Genomic DNA, 14281 nt, shown 5'->3' on the forward strand with positions numbered 1-14281 from the left:
GAATAAAATTAGTTTATTTAAAAATATTTATTAATTAATTTATTAATCAAAATTTGATTTCTAGATACTATTTTTTATTATTTAGAAAGTTGATTATTTATTTATTTAAAAAAAAAAAAAATTATTTATAGATTTTTTTTATTCAATGAACACAATTGTCATAGATATAGAATGTTTTCATTTATCATAAAAATATTTTATAAATAATTTATAATAAATAATAAGTAATTGTATAATTAATGACAAGTTTTAACTTAATAATATTTCAATTTATATTTCCACAAAGTTTTTATTCACAAACATTTTATATACAATTTTAATTATGTAAATAATGAAAAACTTTTATTGTGCTATTGATACTTCGAATAATTTATCTCCTAAAACTTTAAATTCTTCCGAAGCTTCGCAATGTTGTAAAAGATTGTTACTAATTTTTTCTTCTCCATAAAATGCACCAGCAATGGCTCCTGTCATGCTACCGATAGTGTCTGTATCACCACCTAAACTAATCTGAAAAAAATCTTTCTTTTTTAACTTTTGACTATAAACAATTATTAATATTAATCATATTTCAGATATAAAGTGGTTCACTAGATATTACTACTTCAATTTTCATTAACATTATTATTAGTTTTTTATAGATGAATATGTAGAGAATACAAATTATTGTTTTCTTTTAAATGGGATCATATTTTTTTTATTGTACCAGTTGATATAATTTGTCTTTAAAAAAATATTAATCTACTTATGTCCAAAAATCATTAGTTTTTTTAAGTTAAAAAATATTTTAACTTAAAGTTTGTAAAATTTATTTATAAGATAAAAAACAATATTTTATTATTTATTCATTATCTTTTATATGATAAATTTTATAAATATTAATATTATCTTTTAAAATAATTTATAATGATATATTATACCTACAGCATATTGAATTGCTCTTCTAAAAGGATTTTCTGTCTGTATAGCTATGATTGGTTTTTGTGCTCTTAAAAAACAAAATATTGCAGTAGGTACAGAATATAAAGCAGCAACACTATTTCCCAGTTTCTGTATAACTTTTTCATCATGTAGATCTTCATTATTTTCTGATATTAATGATTTTATTATACCTAATTGTATTTTGTATGGTTGCGGTTCTGACAAACCTAAGCTATGAAAAATAAGCATTATAAATAAATAATAATATTAAGAATTGTATTGTATAATTATACCCTTCTTCATCTTTTTCTATTTGGTCCATTTTATTAATCAAATCATCAATAAAATTTATTACATTTAATTCTTTATTAGGGTTTAAATGGAGACTTTGATAAATTGCTATTGCCTAAAAAATAAAAATTAATTAAAAAGATATATATAATATTAATATAATAATATTTATATAATATAATAATATTATAATATTTATAATAATATTTATAATATATATATAATATTAATATAATATTAATATAATATATAATATAATATATAATATAATATATAATATAATAAATAAATAGTAAAATATTTTATGAATAATTACTTGTAAAATAGCACCATCTATTCCGACTTTATGTGTATGAGTAATTTGAGTTACTTTTTTGACTGTATCTAAAAGTTTGTCATAATTTTGATAGGAGAATAGTGCAATAGGTGCAATTCTCATTGCTCCACCATTTCCCCATGAACCTTGACCATTAAATTGTTCCTTGGCTGGACTTTCAATGTCTATAAATTTGTTACCCCGTAATTTTTTAAATACCTTTAAAAAAATATAAATCTTAAAAAATTAATTTTTTATGTTAAAATCAAACAAACATAATATATTTGATATCATACTGTTACAACACCCATCCCATAGCCTCGATTTGGTTCTTCATAATAACTTTTAACAAATCTTTTTGCAACATCAATAATATCTAATTCCTTTTGTTCAATCAAAGATTTAGCTACGGAATAAGTCATAGCAGAATCATCTGTAAACTGCATAACAGGTGCTATAAAATTAAAAATAATTTATATTAAAATCACAGATAAAAGTCATGAAAAATATCTATATTGGATATACTTTAAGCATTATTTATATAATACCTTTGAATATTGGTCCTTCTAATTTATCAAACGATTTTTGTAAAACTAATTTCGAGCCATGTGTCAACTGACCTTCATTATCATAAGGACTACCAATACAATCACCAATTAGAGCACCAAGCATTGAACCACGAAATTTACTTTTTAATAATGATAGATCCATCTTAGCCATAACCTTATATCACAAATCCTTTGACTAGATTGATAAAATTGTAAATATTCTAATGTAAAAATATTTAATACAACATTAAATTAATATTATTAAGGTAGATAATACAAGGATTATATTAGAAATATTTAAATTAATTAAATAAATAATAATAAAAATAAAATACACAAATATAATAAGAACAATGTATTTATTACAATATTTCATAAATAATTATATATAATACATACTAAGTTGTAACATATAAAGAACAAATCATTACTTACTGGCACAATAAGATGTCTCTGTTCGTGATGTTTGTGATAAAAATTTAAAATAAAAATTCATATTAAATAACAAACATTTTTTGCCACATGTAAATTTTTTTTAGAACAATATTTTTTAATAAATAAAAAGAGATAAAATATTATTTCTGAAATTAAAATTAAATTTAATAAATTATAATACTATATAAATTATTATATAATAATATGTAGTATCAATAAATTATAAAATTAATAAGGTATTAGTATAATATAAAAAATTATAATATTAGAATATATATTTTAAAATATATATTTTAAAATATTTTTTTAGAGATTAGCATAGATTTATATTACACATTATCATATAATATTTTTGTATTATATATAAGAAAATATATATCGGAAAATTATCGATATAAAAAACAATTGTAGCATTAACAGAAACAGAAATTAAAATTTAATTTCATTATAAGAATTATAAATAAATTATCGATCAAAATTTTATTTTATGATTAAAGAAGTATAGAGATTTATATTCGTCAATTTCATCATTTTAATAATGTAAATGATTATGAAATAATTGATTTAATAATAATTCTGAGCATATGTAACTTTTTTTTGGTTTTATTTATATATTTTTCAATTTTTTTTAGTTTAACATTTGCATTAAATTCTTTCATTATATTTCAATATTTTTTAATTTTAATTTTAATTTTAATTTTGATACATTTTATGTTGACTTTCGTTTTATATTATATTTCCAAATTTAATTAATTTTTATTTTTCAGTATTATATTTCAATCTTTTTAATTTGAATAATTTTTTTATATTAAATTAAATGTAATAATCTATTTTTATTATGAGAGTGTTTTTATAAGATTTCGATATATACAATTAAACTTACAATTAAACTATGTTCTTATAAATATTTCGATTTTCATGTGATAAATGAATAGCGAATCATATTATATTAGCCAATTAAAAAAGTACTAAGATATAGTGGCAGAACTTTACGAGAATTTATGTGCATTAAAGTGCGCATGTCATTAATCTAGAATTGAAAATTATGCTGACAACTTGCGTTTCACCAGAAAAATATACAAAAATATTCACTATGAAAAATTACATAAAATTTTTATTGATAGAGTATTATATTACGGTTATTAAGCTTTATTTAATTAATACACATTTGTTTAATCATTATCAGAATAATTATATCAGAATAATTATAATATTTTAAGATTATTGTTTAATTGGAACTTTAAAGACAAGATAGTCTGAAAGTGTAATAGTTTCGTTACATATTATGACAAGAGATAATCTGATAACTTTTAAACAAATATGGTAACATTTTATTTATTTTAATAGAAAGTAATAATTATATATATAATTTTCTTATTTTTTTATTCACATAGAAATGGATTCATATATATATTCTGATATGCATTTTGCATATATTCTTAGAGACATATTTTCTAAATGTCATTTGTGTTACATTCAATTTTGTGTTATTATTTCTATTGTGTATTTATGTATTTTGACTTTTTATTCTTGAAAGCCTAAAAATATTTTTATTATATTTATTATATTTATATTTTATAAGAACATTTCCAGATAATTGACTCGCATCCATATATGCAATGAAACATATCCATGTTTGATATGTTTCGATTTGCCGAATTTTTACCCTCTCCTCAATTTATAATTCGATACATCGCGATCATTCTGTTATCGAAACTCGGATTAGATGCCTCGCTTGAAGTGACTTTATTTCATATTTTATACTTCTATTCAACAATTATTCTTTTATTTTTTATATCAGTATTTCAATAATAATATTATTCTTATAATAATTTATTACAATAATTTATTAAATAATAATAATAATTGATAATTTTTTTGAAAAATTTATTTTTTTTTGTTTATTTTATAATTATCACTAATTAGAAATTTTAAATTAGTTTTTTTTTAATTAGCTTATTATTTTATTTTAATATGATTAATTTAATTATATATAATTTTTACATTTATCTTATGATTTGATTATTATGATTTTATTATTGATGATTGATTAAAAGATTTGATTATTTTTTTTCCAAATAAGTAACTAATTAAATCTAATTGAGGATTTTTAATATGATAACAATTGATTTTACTTTATATTTCAATCTTTTTTTATTATATAACAGTTAACTTCTATTTTATATTCTTCTTATGTTTTATTCATTATTTATATGTTACAATGTTAAGTTTTTTTTCTTGTTGCAGTTTTATTAGATTTAATTATTTGTTATATTATAATATGTAAAAAAATTTAATATATAATATTTATAATATATAATATAATATATAATATTTAATATATAATATAAATATAATATAAAAATAATGAATAAATACATAAATATAAGAAGTTAATATAAAATAAAAATTAGCTACTATAAAATAAAAAAAAATTGAAACATTCATTTAATTTATGAAAAGTAGTAATTGATTTTTATGTTACATTCCTTTCTCATATTTGTATATTTATACATTTTTTATGTATTAATGTTTAATTCTTTTCTTATATATTGCTTTGTTAGATTTAGTTAACTTAATTTTTTGTTAAATATTAAATTTCTTTAAATTTTTTTATATTTTTTCTTCTAATTTAATTAATTTATGCTGAATTCTTTTTTGATGTTTCAGTTTTTTAGATTTCTAACTTTAAAATTAAATTCTTCTCCAATGTTTTAATCTTTTTTATTTTATAATAATTAATTTTTATATTTATTCTCTGTTTATGTTTTATTCATTATTTATATATTACAATTTTTTTGCTATATGTTACAGTTTTCTTGGATTTGATTATGTTTGTTATATTAAATTTTTTTTTTATGTTCTTATTTTCTCTAATTCAATCAACAATTATTTTAAAATCTTTTTTAATGAATTAAATTTTTCTTTTAAGTTTGAGATTAAATTCTTTTTTTATGTTTTAATTTTTTGTCATTGTATAATAGTTTAACTTTTATCTTATATTTTCATTTTATATTTTATTAATTATTTACAATGTATTACAATGTTTAATTCTTTTCTTATATGTTACAGTTTTGTTTGTTGTTTTACATAATTGTTATGTTGCAATATATAAAAAATTTATTGTTATAATATATAAATAATGAATAAATATATAAACATAACATAATATAAGAAGGCAACTAAACTAAAACATAAAAACAAGAAATTTAATACATATATTTAAATTTAAGTAATATTAATAAATATAAATAATATAAGTAATATAAATAAAACATTTAAACAAAATTAAATGTAGCAAAATTTACAATGTTAAATTTTTTTCTTATATGCAGATTTGTTAGATTAAGTTAACAGTTATGTTAAATTTCTTTTTTATGTGTTTTTTTTTAAATTCAATTAACACTTATACTGAATTCTTTTTTGATATTTTAGCTCTTTTAGATTTTTTAACTTTAAAATTTAATTTTTCTCCAATGTTTTAATCCTTTACAATAGTTAATTTTTATATTACATTCTCTTTTTATGTTTATATTGTATTTATTCATTATTTATATATTAACATTAAATTTTCTTATATGTTGTAACATATAAGAAGAGAATTTAACATTGTAAAAAATAATGAATAAAACATAAAATAGAGAATATAACATAGAAGTTAGCTATTTTAAAATATTTTGAAATATAATAGAAGAATTTAATTAATCTCAAAGTTAAAATAATCTAAAAAAACTAAAATAAAAATAAAAAAAGAATTTAACAGAAATATTACTTAAATCAAGAAAAACGTTTAAACAAGACAATTAAATTTAGCAAATTTACAATAATTTTAACATTTTTTTTATATATGTTTTTTCTAATTCGATTAGCATTAATTCAATAACTTATGTTAAATCCTTTTTTGTTTTAGATTTAGATTTTTTTTAACTTTGAGATTAAATTCTTCTCTTATGTTTTAATCTCTTTTTATTTTATAGTAGTTAACTTTTATGTTATTTCCACTTTTTATGTTTTACTCATTATTTATTGCAATTATGTATTGCAATGTTAAATTTTTTTTTATATATTTTTTCAAATTAATTAATATATGTGTTAATTTCTATTTATATTCTTTAAATTTTTTAAATTTATTTTATATTCCTTTTATGTTATATTTCTTTTTTATACATCAATTTTTTTTCAAATTTTGTTCATATCAATATAAAATATCTTATTTATATTTTAACCTTTTTTAATTTCTATGAATTTTATGTAACGACATAATATTTTTATATTTTTTCAGATTTAATTAATTGTTATGTCAAATATTCTATTATGTAGATTTTCTTTTAAGTTTTTATGTTATATTGTATTCTTTTATTTTCTTAATTTTAATATCTTAAATTTATTTATTTTAAAGTTAAATTGAACTCTTGTGTCTTAATTATATTAAATTTAGTTACTTTCAATTACTATATTATACTATGTTTATATTTTATAATTTTTTTATTCTTTCAATTTTTATAAACTTATTTAAGTTTTTTTGTTAAATTTCTTTTTTGTCTTTTATTTTTATTTAAAATTTAATCAATATTTATATTAATTTTCTTCTTTATATGTTTGTTTTATTTGTTTTATTTAATTCAACTATTTTGTTAAATCAATAATTTTAATAATTAATTAAATTAATACTTTTATTATATTTCTATTAAATTAATAATTTTATTTTATTTCGAATAAGTATATCTTTGCCAAAATTCCAATTAAATTTGAAAAAATATAAAAATATAAAAATATAAAAATAATATTACAATTACAAGTAACAACAATTAATATATTATATTATATGATATTTCAATTTTCCGCGCGGTTTTTAATTGAAGAAATAAGTATCATGCGCCAACCAATCAGAACGTCGCTTAATTCGAGACGCGAGACGAATCAGTGCGCATCATAGTGCGCATGGCGTCAGTCTACAGTTGAAAATTGTGACGAGAGGACGGATCATCGCAAATTCGGATTACGCAGTAAGTTATTTTATTCTTATTATTATTAAATTTATCAATTATTGCTAATTTAGTTTTTTAAATAATCTATTCGGTGTAGTGAGAACGAAATTAATTAGTCTTTTGTGTTTCTTTGTATCTTTTTTTTTCGATTGTTCATTTATCTGTTGCGTCATTAGTAGCGTCGCGTATCGAAATATTTCGAGAATTTGAAATCATATATTGGTTTTTTGTAATATAATTTTTAATCATATACATTTATTGTACGTTTTTGATCTTTATTTTTTATCATTTTAGTCGTATTAAAATAAAAGAAATTTTTTATGATTCGTTATGAATTCATTTCGTGAAATCGAATTATTCAAGTGACACATATTTTTGCGAATGTATATATATTGTATGCAACGTCTCGCGTGTATGTTATTGTTTTCTTTTTTTGGTCTATCGTTTATATTTTGCTCGAGGCTAGAAACATATCTTATGTTTATATTCGATCGTATCCAAGAAATTAGATTCGTGTTCAAACATGTTTTGACTTGTCGAACGTATCCCCTCTCCATTTTGTTATTATTCGATGCGCAAAGTCGAATCGCGCAGTAAAGTGACATTGTTCGTTGATTCGTCGTGGCAATTAGACGTTTGAAATTTTCTCGAGACGTGTGTTCTATTTAATGCGTAGTATTTTAATATTATTTTTTATATAGTTATTTTTTTTATATATAGTTATTTATTTGTGCGTCTTTATTTAATTAATACATCTTTATTCAATATTTTATTATTTCGCGCGGTTTTTAATTGAAGAAATAAGTATCATGCGCCAACCAATCAGAACGTCGCTTAATTCGAAACGCAAGACGAATCAGTGCGCATCATAGTGCGCATGGCGTTAGTCTACAGTTGAAAATTGTGACAAGAAGACGGATCATCGCAAATTCGGATTACGCAGTAAGTTATTTTACTCTTATTATCAAATTTATCAATTATTGCTAATTTAGTTTTTTAAATAATCTATTCGGTGTAGTGAGAACGAAATTAATTAGTTTTTTTGTGTTTCTTTGTATCTTTTTTTTCGAAGAATTGATAATTGTTTGACAGCTAAATCATTTTGAGTTGTTTAGTCATCATATAATTCGAGTATCAAATTTAATAAGATATATGAGTTTTTATTTGATTTGATTGTAACACTTTAATGTAATCTAATTTCACACATTTTATTCATTTATTTAGAAGTTTTGATTTTTTTTCACAGGTTTAATTGGTAGCATCTTGATAGCTTTCAAAAGGCGGGAAAAATCCCAATATGGACGCCATGTCTTTCTTGATGATGTGGTAAAATTTTATATTTCGTATGTATAAATTTTTATTCTGTTTTATTGATTTGTTAGTAATTGTTGTTAAGCAATTCGTAATAAAATTACGTTCTAAAATTAAAAGAAAGTGAAAAAATAAAAAATTTATCAGAAATTTTCATGGTATATCATTGAAAATTAAATTTTAAAATCTGGTGATGAACATTTTATTAAATTTCAAATATTCATAAATAATTGATAACTTTTATATATAATTTTTATATATAATTCATAACCAGTTAAAATAAAAAAGCTATATTTTCAGAATAAATGCTCAATAAGAAGAAGAAGAAAAATATTAAAAAAATATTGTTTCTTCTTCTATCTCTCCCCATTCCTCTATTAATTTAATATTAATTTCAGAAAATATTTGTGATCGCGCGCAATGCGATTAATAGAATCAGTGTTTGTTTCGTCATAGTATTTTTAATATTTTTTAGAGCACAATAGCTCTGATCAAATTTAATTAAAATAATCACACGCGAAGATAGAATCAGTGTTTGTTCGCCGATTATAATTTATACGGACGCGTTATTAATTTCTTATTTTTATTTTTTTTTTTTTTTACAAATATTCGTTTTCGGTACAGGATAGAATCAGTGCTTCTCTCAAGAGAATACGGCGATCATCCACCACGCGAAGAGGTAAGAAAAGTTATTAGATTCTCATTTTTTAAATTTTAATTTTTTATATTTATATTATATTTATATTTCATATTTTTATTATTATTAAAATTTATTAGAAACTTAATTTTTTTATTAAAATATTTGTTTTATTAAAAGTTAGAATATAAAGTTAAATATAATTTCATTTTTTTACTATTTCAAAATTTTAAATAACGAATGTTATATTTGTAAGAAAAAAATTAGATACAATATTTCATTTATTATATTTTATTACAGATGCTGATGAGCTTTATGAAGATTTTTCTTGAACTTTAAAAAATATTTGTGACCACGCGCAATGTGGTTATTAGAATCAGTGTTTGATTCGTAACAATATTTTAAATAGATTTTTAGAGGACAATAGTTTTAATTAAGTTAAGCTTTAATTATAATAGTTATACGCGAAATTAGAATCAGTGCTTGTTCGCCGACTACAGAATATATACGAACGCGTTAATAGTTTCTTATTTTTATTTTTTTATTTTAAATATTCGTTTTCGGTACAGAGTAGAGTCAGTGCTTCTCTCAAGAGTATAAGGTGATCATCCATCACGCGAAGAGGTAATTATCTTTTTTTTCTATCTAAATTTCTATCTAAATTCTGTAAATAGAAGTTAATTAGAATTTGAATACATATCATCATTATATATTGTAAATTTAATAGTTTGATATTTCAATTTTTTCAAATAATCAGAAATGTTTTATATTATGTTTTAAATTATGATGTTTTGTCTTAGATTTCTTCCATTCTTCTACCTGATGGCAGCCTTATTCTCGATGACTTCTGGGCCACAATAAGAGAAGTGAAGGCGTTCGTCGCATCATATGGTGAGTCGCATGCTTTTTGGTTCCTCCGATCACTCAACCATGTCGTAGGATGAAAGATCCGAATCGACACGAGTGACTGGTTGTATACGTAGAATTTTACACGAGCACAATGACCGCGAATATTTATTTATAATATTCGTGAGTAGTAACAATTTTTTTTTTTGTTTTTTATTAGTTCAGGCTAGGGTCTTCTTGTGCTTCGCGTTTTTGATTAATAAAAATATCAATTTATTTTTTCTAAAATCTCTAAAAATATCTCTAAAAATAACAATTTATTAATTTTCTAATGTCAAAACATATAATAACTATTGTATTATATATATGTAGTTCAATATAATAACTAGTTTGAATTTCTATGATTCAAAATTCTTCAGAATAATATTTCAAGTTACTTGATCAATTTGATTATTGTGATATTTTCATATAATATAATAACAATATGACTTATAATACCTGTAGATAGTAAAATTTAATTTTCTTCGTCCAAATATAAATTAAATTTTGTGCAAGAAGACATTTCGCGACAGGCAGATTTTAGAATCAGAGCAATAAATTTTGAATATTATTCTTATGATTTTGAAAATATGTTCTGATGAAGGAATCGCCTGAGGGTATTTTTATTAATATTTATTAATATATTAAATTACAATAAATTCTTTTTTAAATTTAAATTCAAAAATTCTTTAACTTCAATATTAAAAATTTAATATACTAAAATTTCAACTTATTCATAATTATTCATAATTTATTAATAAAACAAAATAAAAAATACAGTTATAAATAATTTGAAATATAATGCAAATAGAAAAAATATTGGCCCGTTAGATGAATTTATTAATAACTTTTTTAGCTCAGGATTTTCAGATTTAACCCTTTCCATGTTCATTGTCAGGAACTCACTCACGTGCCCAGGTGCTACTTGAGTGAGGGAGAGACAATGGATATGATGACTTTAGTTCATAAGCTAATAGAAATTTTTTAGCGATTGACGATGCGTTAGTGTATCGTGCACGATGTACTTTCCACATTGTGTGTGTATGGTTAGGCTGTGGAATTGCGTCGTTTCATTTATCATATTATTTCATTCATTATTCAATCACAATTTACAATCATATTCGCAATTAAATATTGTGAATAATTAATAAATAATTATTAAGCAAGCATTATTAATTTTATTAATCAAAAATTATAATAATGATACAATTTTGGTTCACAATACCATTTAATCTAGTGGTTAATATTTTAGAAAACATTACATATTCATAAATATTCACAATTAAAATGTAAATATACACGTTTTTGTCACGTTTCACGCAATGGTCGCTAACCATCGTCAGTCGATTTCAGGAAAATGGTACGTAAAGTTAGAGTGTGCGAGTTGTGTGCCAAGCTCGGGTGTCGGAGGCGTCCCGGGACGCTTTCCCTAGTGTAGGCTTTTGCGCCCGGGTGTTATGTGTGAGAATCGTGGAATGAATGTGTTGGTATGTCTGTTTTGCCATATTTTTTAAATATAGGGCTAGGTAGGATAGGTAGTATACTTTGGTATGTCTGTTTAATTATAAGTAGGTAGGGCCGGGCAGGTTGTCACAGTCTCTGATCGGGTAGGCGCGTTTTCGCGTGACAATCTGTTTCAGGGAATAAAATTTGAGAAATCGAGGGCAAAGCTGAGTCGAATAGCAATGCTACTCGTCTCTGGCTTTGCTTATCGATTTTTCGAATTTCGTGGTCGCGGTCGCGATTTGCTTTCGAAACGAACGTTGCGCTCGAGATTCTGTACATGTACGAAGAACGATCATTGCGATCGTTGGTCGTCCATGCACTTAGCTTTCGCGATTTAGTCCATTTTTTTTTCTTTTTTTTCTTTGATTTGCGATTAGTGAATTTCGAGCCTAGATTTAAGTTTCAGTGGGCATTGCGCTCGAAGAAAGAAGACCGAAGAGGCCCGACAAATTGTCACGAAGAGGGCTGCAACGAATGGTTTCTCATTTTTTTGATCTTGCCTGGGTCCAAAGAATGGGAAGTCATTGTTACTACTTTGTCATTGTGCTCGTTTTAGTAATACGTAGTATATGTTGTATCGTCTGGCCAATTTGCATGCTGGCCCATCGTTCATCCAGTCATCATGGGCAAATCGTGGTTTTGCATTAGTGTTGCGATTGATTAATAACGGGTTGAATTAGCGTTGCGATAAAATGATGATCGCGTTTACTATAGCGTTGCATTAAAAAAATATCGCGATTGCTTTTAATTATTTTCATTATGAATTAGTCTATTTTTTATTGTTTTTTTTTCTTTTTAATATAAATTTAAATTTATATTATAATGTAGTTATTTATAATATTGCGATATTTGAAATTTTTAGATTTATAGAATAATAATAAATGATAAATTTTGTATTAAATTCATTTGAAGAATTAGTGTTGCGTTTATAAATTGCCCATTTCTTCCACTTGGATTGTGGAAGTAATTCTGAATCATCTATTGCAGCCAAAAAGGCTGTACAAAGGGTGATTTTACAACGGCAGTCTCTGACTATGGCTGCAATCTTCCGCTATTAGTGTTGCGTGTATAATAAAATATGAGTGCATAAATTAGTTTATTAGAGTTTCGTATATGTTTTCGGGAAAACATTTTCTTTTATCTTTTCTTTTTCCTTTTTTTTTTTAGCCTTTTTTTTATATTTATATATTTTTATAAGTATAATGAAGCACTCTTCGCGTTTTCTTTTATAAAATTAGTATATTAGTGTTGCGAAATAGAAAAAAATTCCACTCACGGTTTGTTCGGGTTTACATTGAGTGGATAATTATTTTGGTAATCCTTCTGATTACCTTTTCGTCGTCGTTTTTCTCTTTTCAGCATCTCCTTTGTTAAGAGCATTTATTACTGTTAAAAAATGTATTTTTTTTTTTTTATAAACATAATATCTTTACAATATCTTTATAATATCGATAAATATCCTTCATTTAAAGTCATGAATTGCTTAACAACATTTTGGTAATTTTTTTTTTTTAAATTAATATTTCTTTCTATTCCTAGATGTAAATTATTTTTCAATTAATAATCCAATAATTGAGTTTGTTACAGGTATGAATTGAAGAAAATAAATAAGAAAAAATATACAAAATAAGATACAAAATAATATGTGATTTGCTACAAATTAATTATTTTTATTATTGAGTTTCATTTAATTCTGTTTTATAGTTTGTTTCAGGAATCCTCTTCAACTTTCAACGGAATGGATTACATCATCAAATAAATTTCAAATAAAATCAATAAATTTTCATTGTTATATTAGGTAGGATAGGGTTTAGGATAGGGTTAGATTAGAAGAAATACTTAGTTTTTTTGATAGATGGGATTTATAAACAATAGGATGTTTTGTTCTTCCTATTATTAAAAAAGGCAATCGCCTTCCCTAATCTGGTTCGTTGCTTTTCCAAACCAATATTTCCTATTTTTCAAGGCAATATCTTAACCTTGCCTTAATTCCTCAATTTCCTCACTATAAACACAGTACTTGATACTTGATAGCTACGTGACTTTGTTCACTGGCTTGTTCACATCATTGATATATCCTGATTTGTGATTTTCCTCTTGTCACATGGTTTATGCCGTATCATAAATTTCTTGAAAATTGTGTTATGAGTGTGAATGTAAATATGATGAATATAGATATGAAGAGAATTTGTAAATTTTCAATTACAGAGTTACAAACAAAATGTTTAATTAATTCATATAGGTTAATTATATTAATTATATAGGTAGGAAAGAAGAAAAGAAATTTTTAGAATAAGTAGAATATTAATATTATACTTTTAAGTTTGTTTCAGGATTTTTTACAAGAATAGAAGATTATATGATATTAAAGAAAATGTATTTAAAATTAAGTGCATGCACAATCAAGGGTATTAAATAAAGTAATGTACAAATTGTAGAAAAT

At 22.4% G+C, this 14281-nt stretch overlaps 1 protein-coding gene and 1 long non-coding RNA gene across 9 annotated transcripts; one reads left to right on the top strand and one right to left on the bottom strand.

Annotated features, from left to right (window-relative positions):
* Positions 1-269: 269 nt before the first annotated feature.
* LOC107996617 (ADP-ribosylhydrolase ARH3-like) lies at positions 270-3486 on the bottom strand. 7 transcript variants are annotated; one of them, XM_062077882.1, is made up of 8 exons: positions 3395-3486; positions 2512-2657; positions 2149-2272; positions 1825-1982; positions 1529-1747; positions 1215-1327; positions 925-1153; positions 270-510 (listed from the first exon to the last, which is right to left on the bottom strand). In XM_062077882.1, exons 3-8 carry the CDS (start codon positions 2246-2248, stop codon positions 343-345), a joined length of 987 nt encoding a protein of 328 aa, XP_061933866.1. In that variant the 5' UTR covers positions 2249-2272; positions 2512-2657; positions 3395-3486; the 3' UTR covers positions 270-342. The 7 variants fall into 7 exon arrangements, with proteins under 7 accessions (XP_061933866.1, XP_061933863.1, XP_061933862.1 ...); XM_062077879.1 differs by having other exon boundaries at positions 2077-2272; positions 3395-3481; XM_062077878.1 differs by having other exon boundaries at positions 2077-2297; positions 3395-3463.
* A 3870-nt stretch (positions 3487-7356) lies between these two features.
* On the top strand, positions 7357-10514 carry LOC133666507 (uncharacterized). Of its 2 annotated transcripts, XR_009830720.1 has the most exons (6): positions 7357-7517; positions 8298-8441; positions 8746-8842; positions 9209-9489; positions 9748-10071; positions 10248-10514. It is a non-coding gene; the product is annotated as an uncharacterized LOC133666507 (long non-coding RNA). The 2 variants fall into 2 exon arrangements; XR_009830719.1 differs by lacking the exon at positions 7357-7517 and having other exon boundaries at positions 7543-8441.
* Positions 10515-14281: the final 3767 nt, after the last annotated feature.

The sequence above is a fragment of the Apis cerana genome, linkage group LG8 (assembly GCF_029169275.1).
Source record: "Apis cerana isolate GH-2021 linkage group LG8, AcerK_1.0, whole genome shotgun sequence".
NCBI classification, from domain to species: Eukaryota; Metazoa; Arthropoda; class Insecta; order Hymenoptera; family Apidae; genus Apis; species Apis cerana.

Excerpts from the sequence above, each read along its gene's own strand:
- LOC107996617 (XM_062077879.1), bottom strand. The coding sequence starts at position 2,248 with ATGGCTAAGATGGATCTATCATTATTAAAAAGTAAATTTCGTGGTTCA. Across the intron at positions 1,983-2,076 it reads AGAAGGACCAATATTCAAAG|CACCTGTTATGCAGTTTACA; the intron begins GTATTATATAAA and ends TTAATTTTATAG. Across the intron at positions 1,748-1,824 it reads ATGGGATGGGTGTTGTAACA|GTATTTAAAAAATTACGGGG; the intron begins GTATGATATCAA and ends ATTTTTTTAAAG.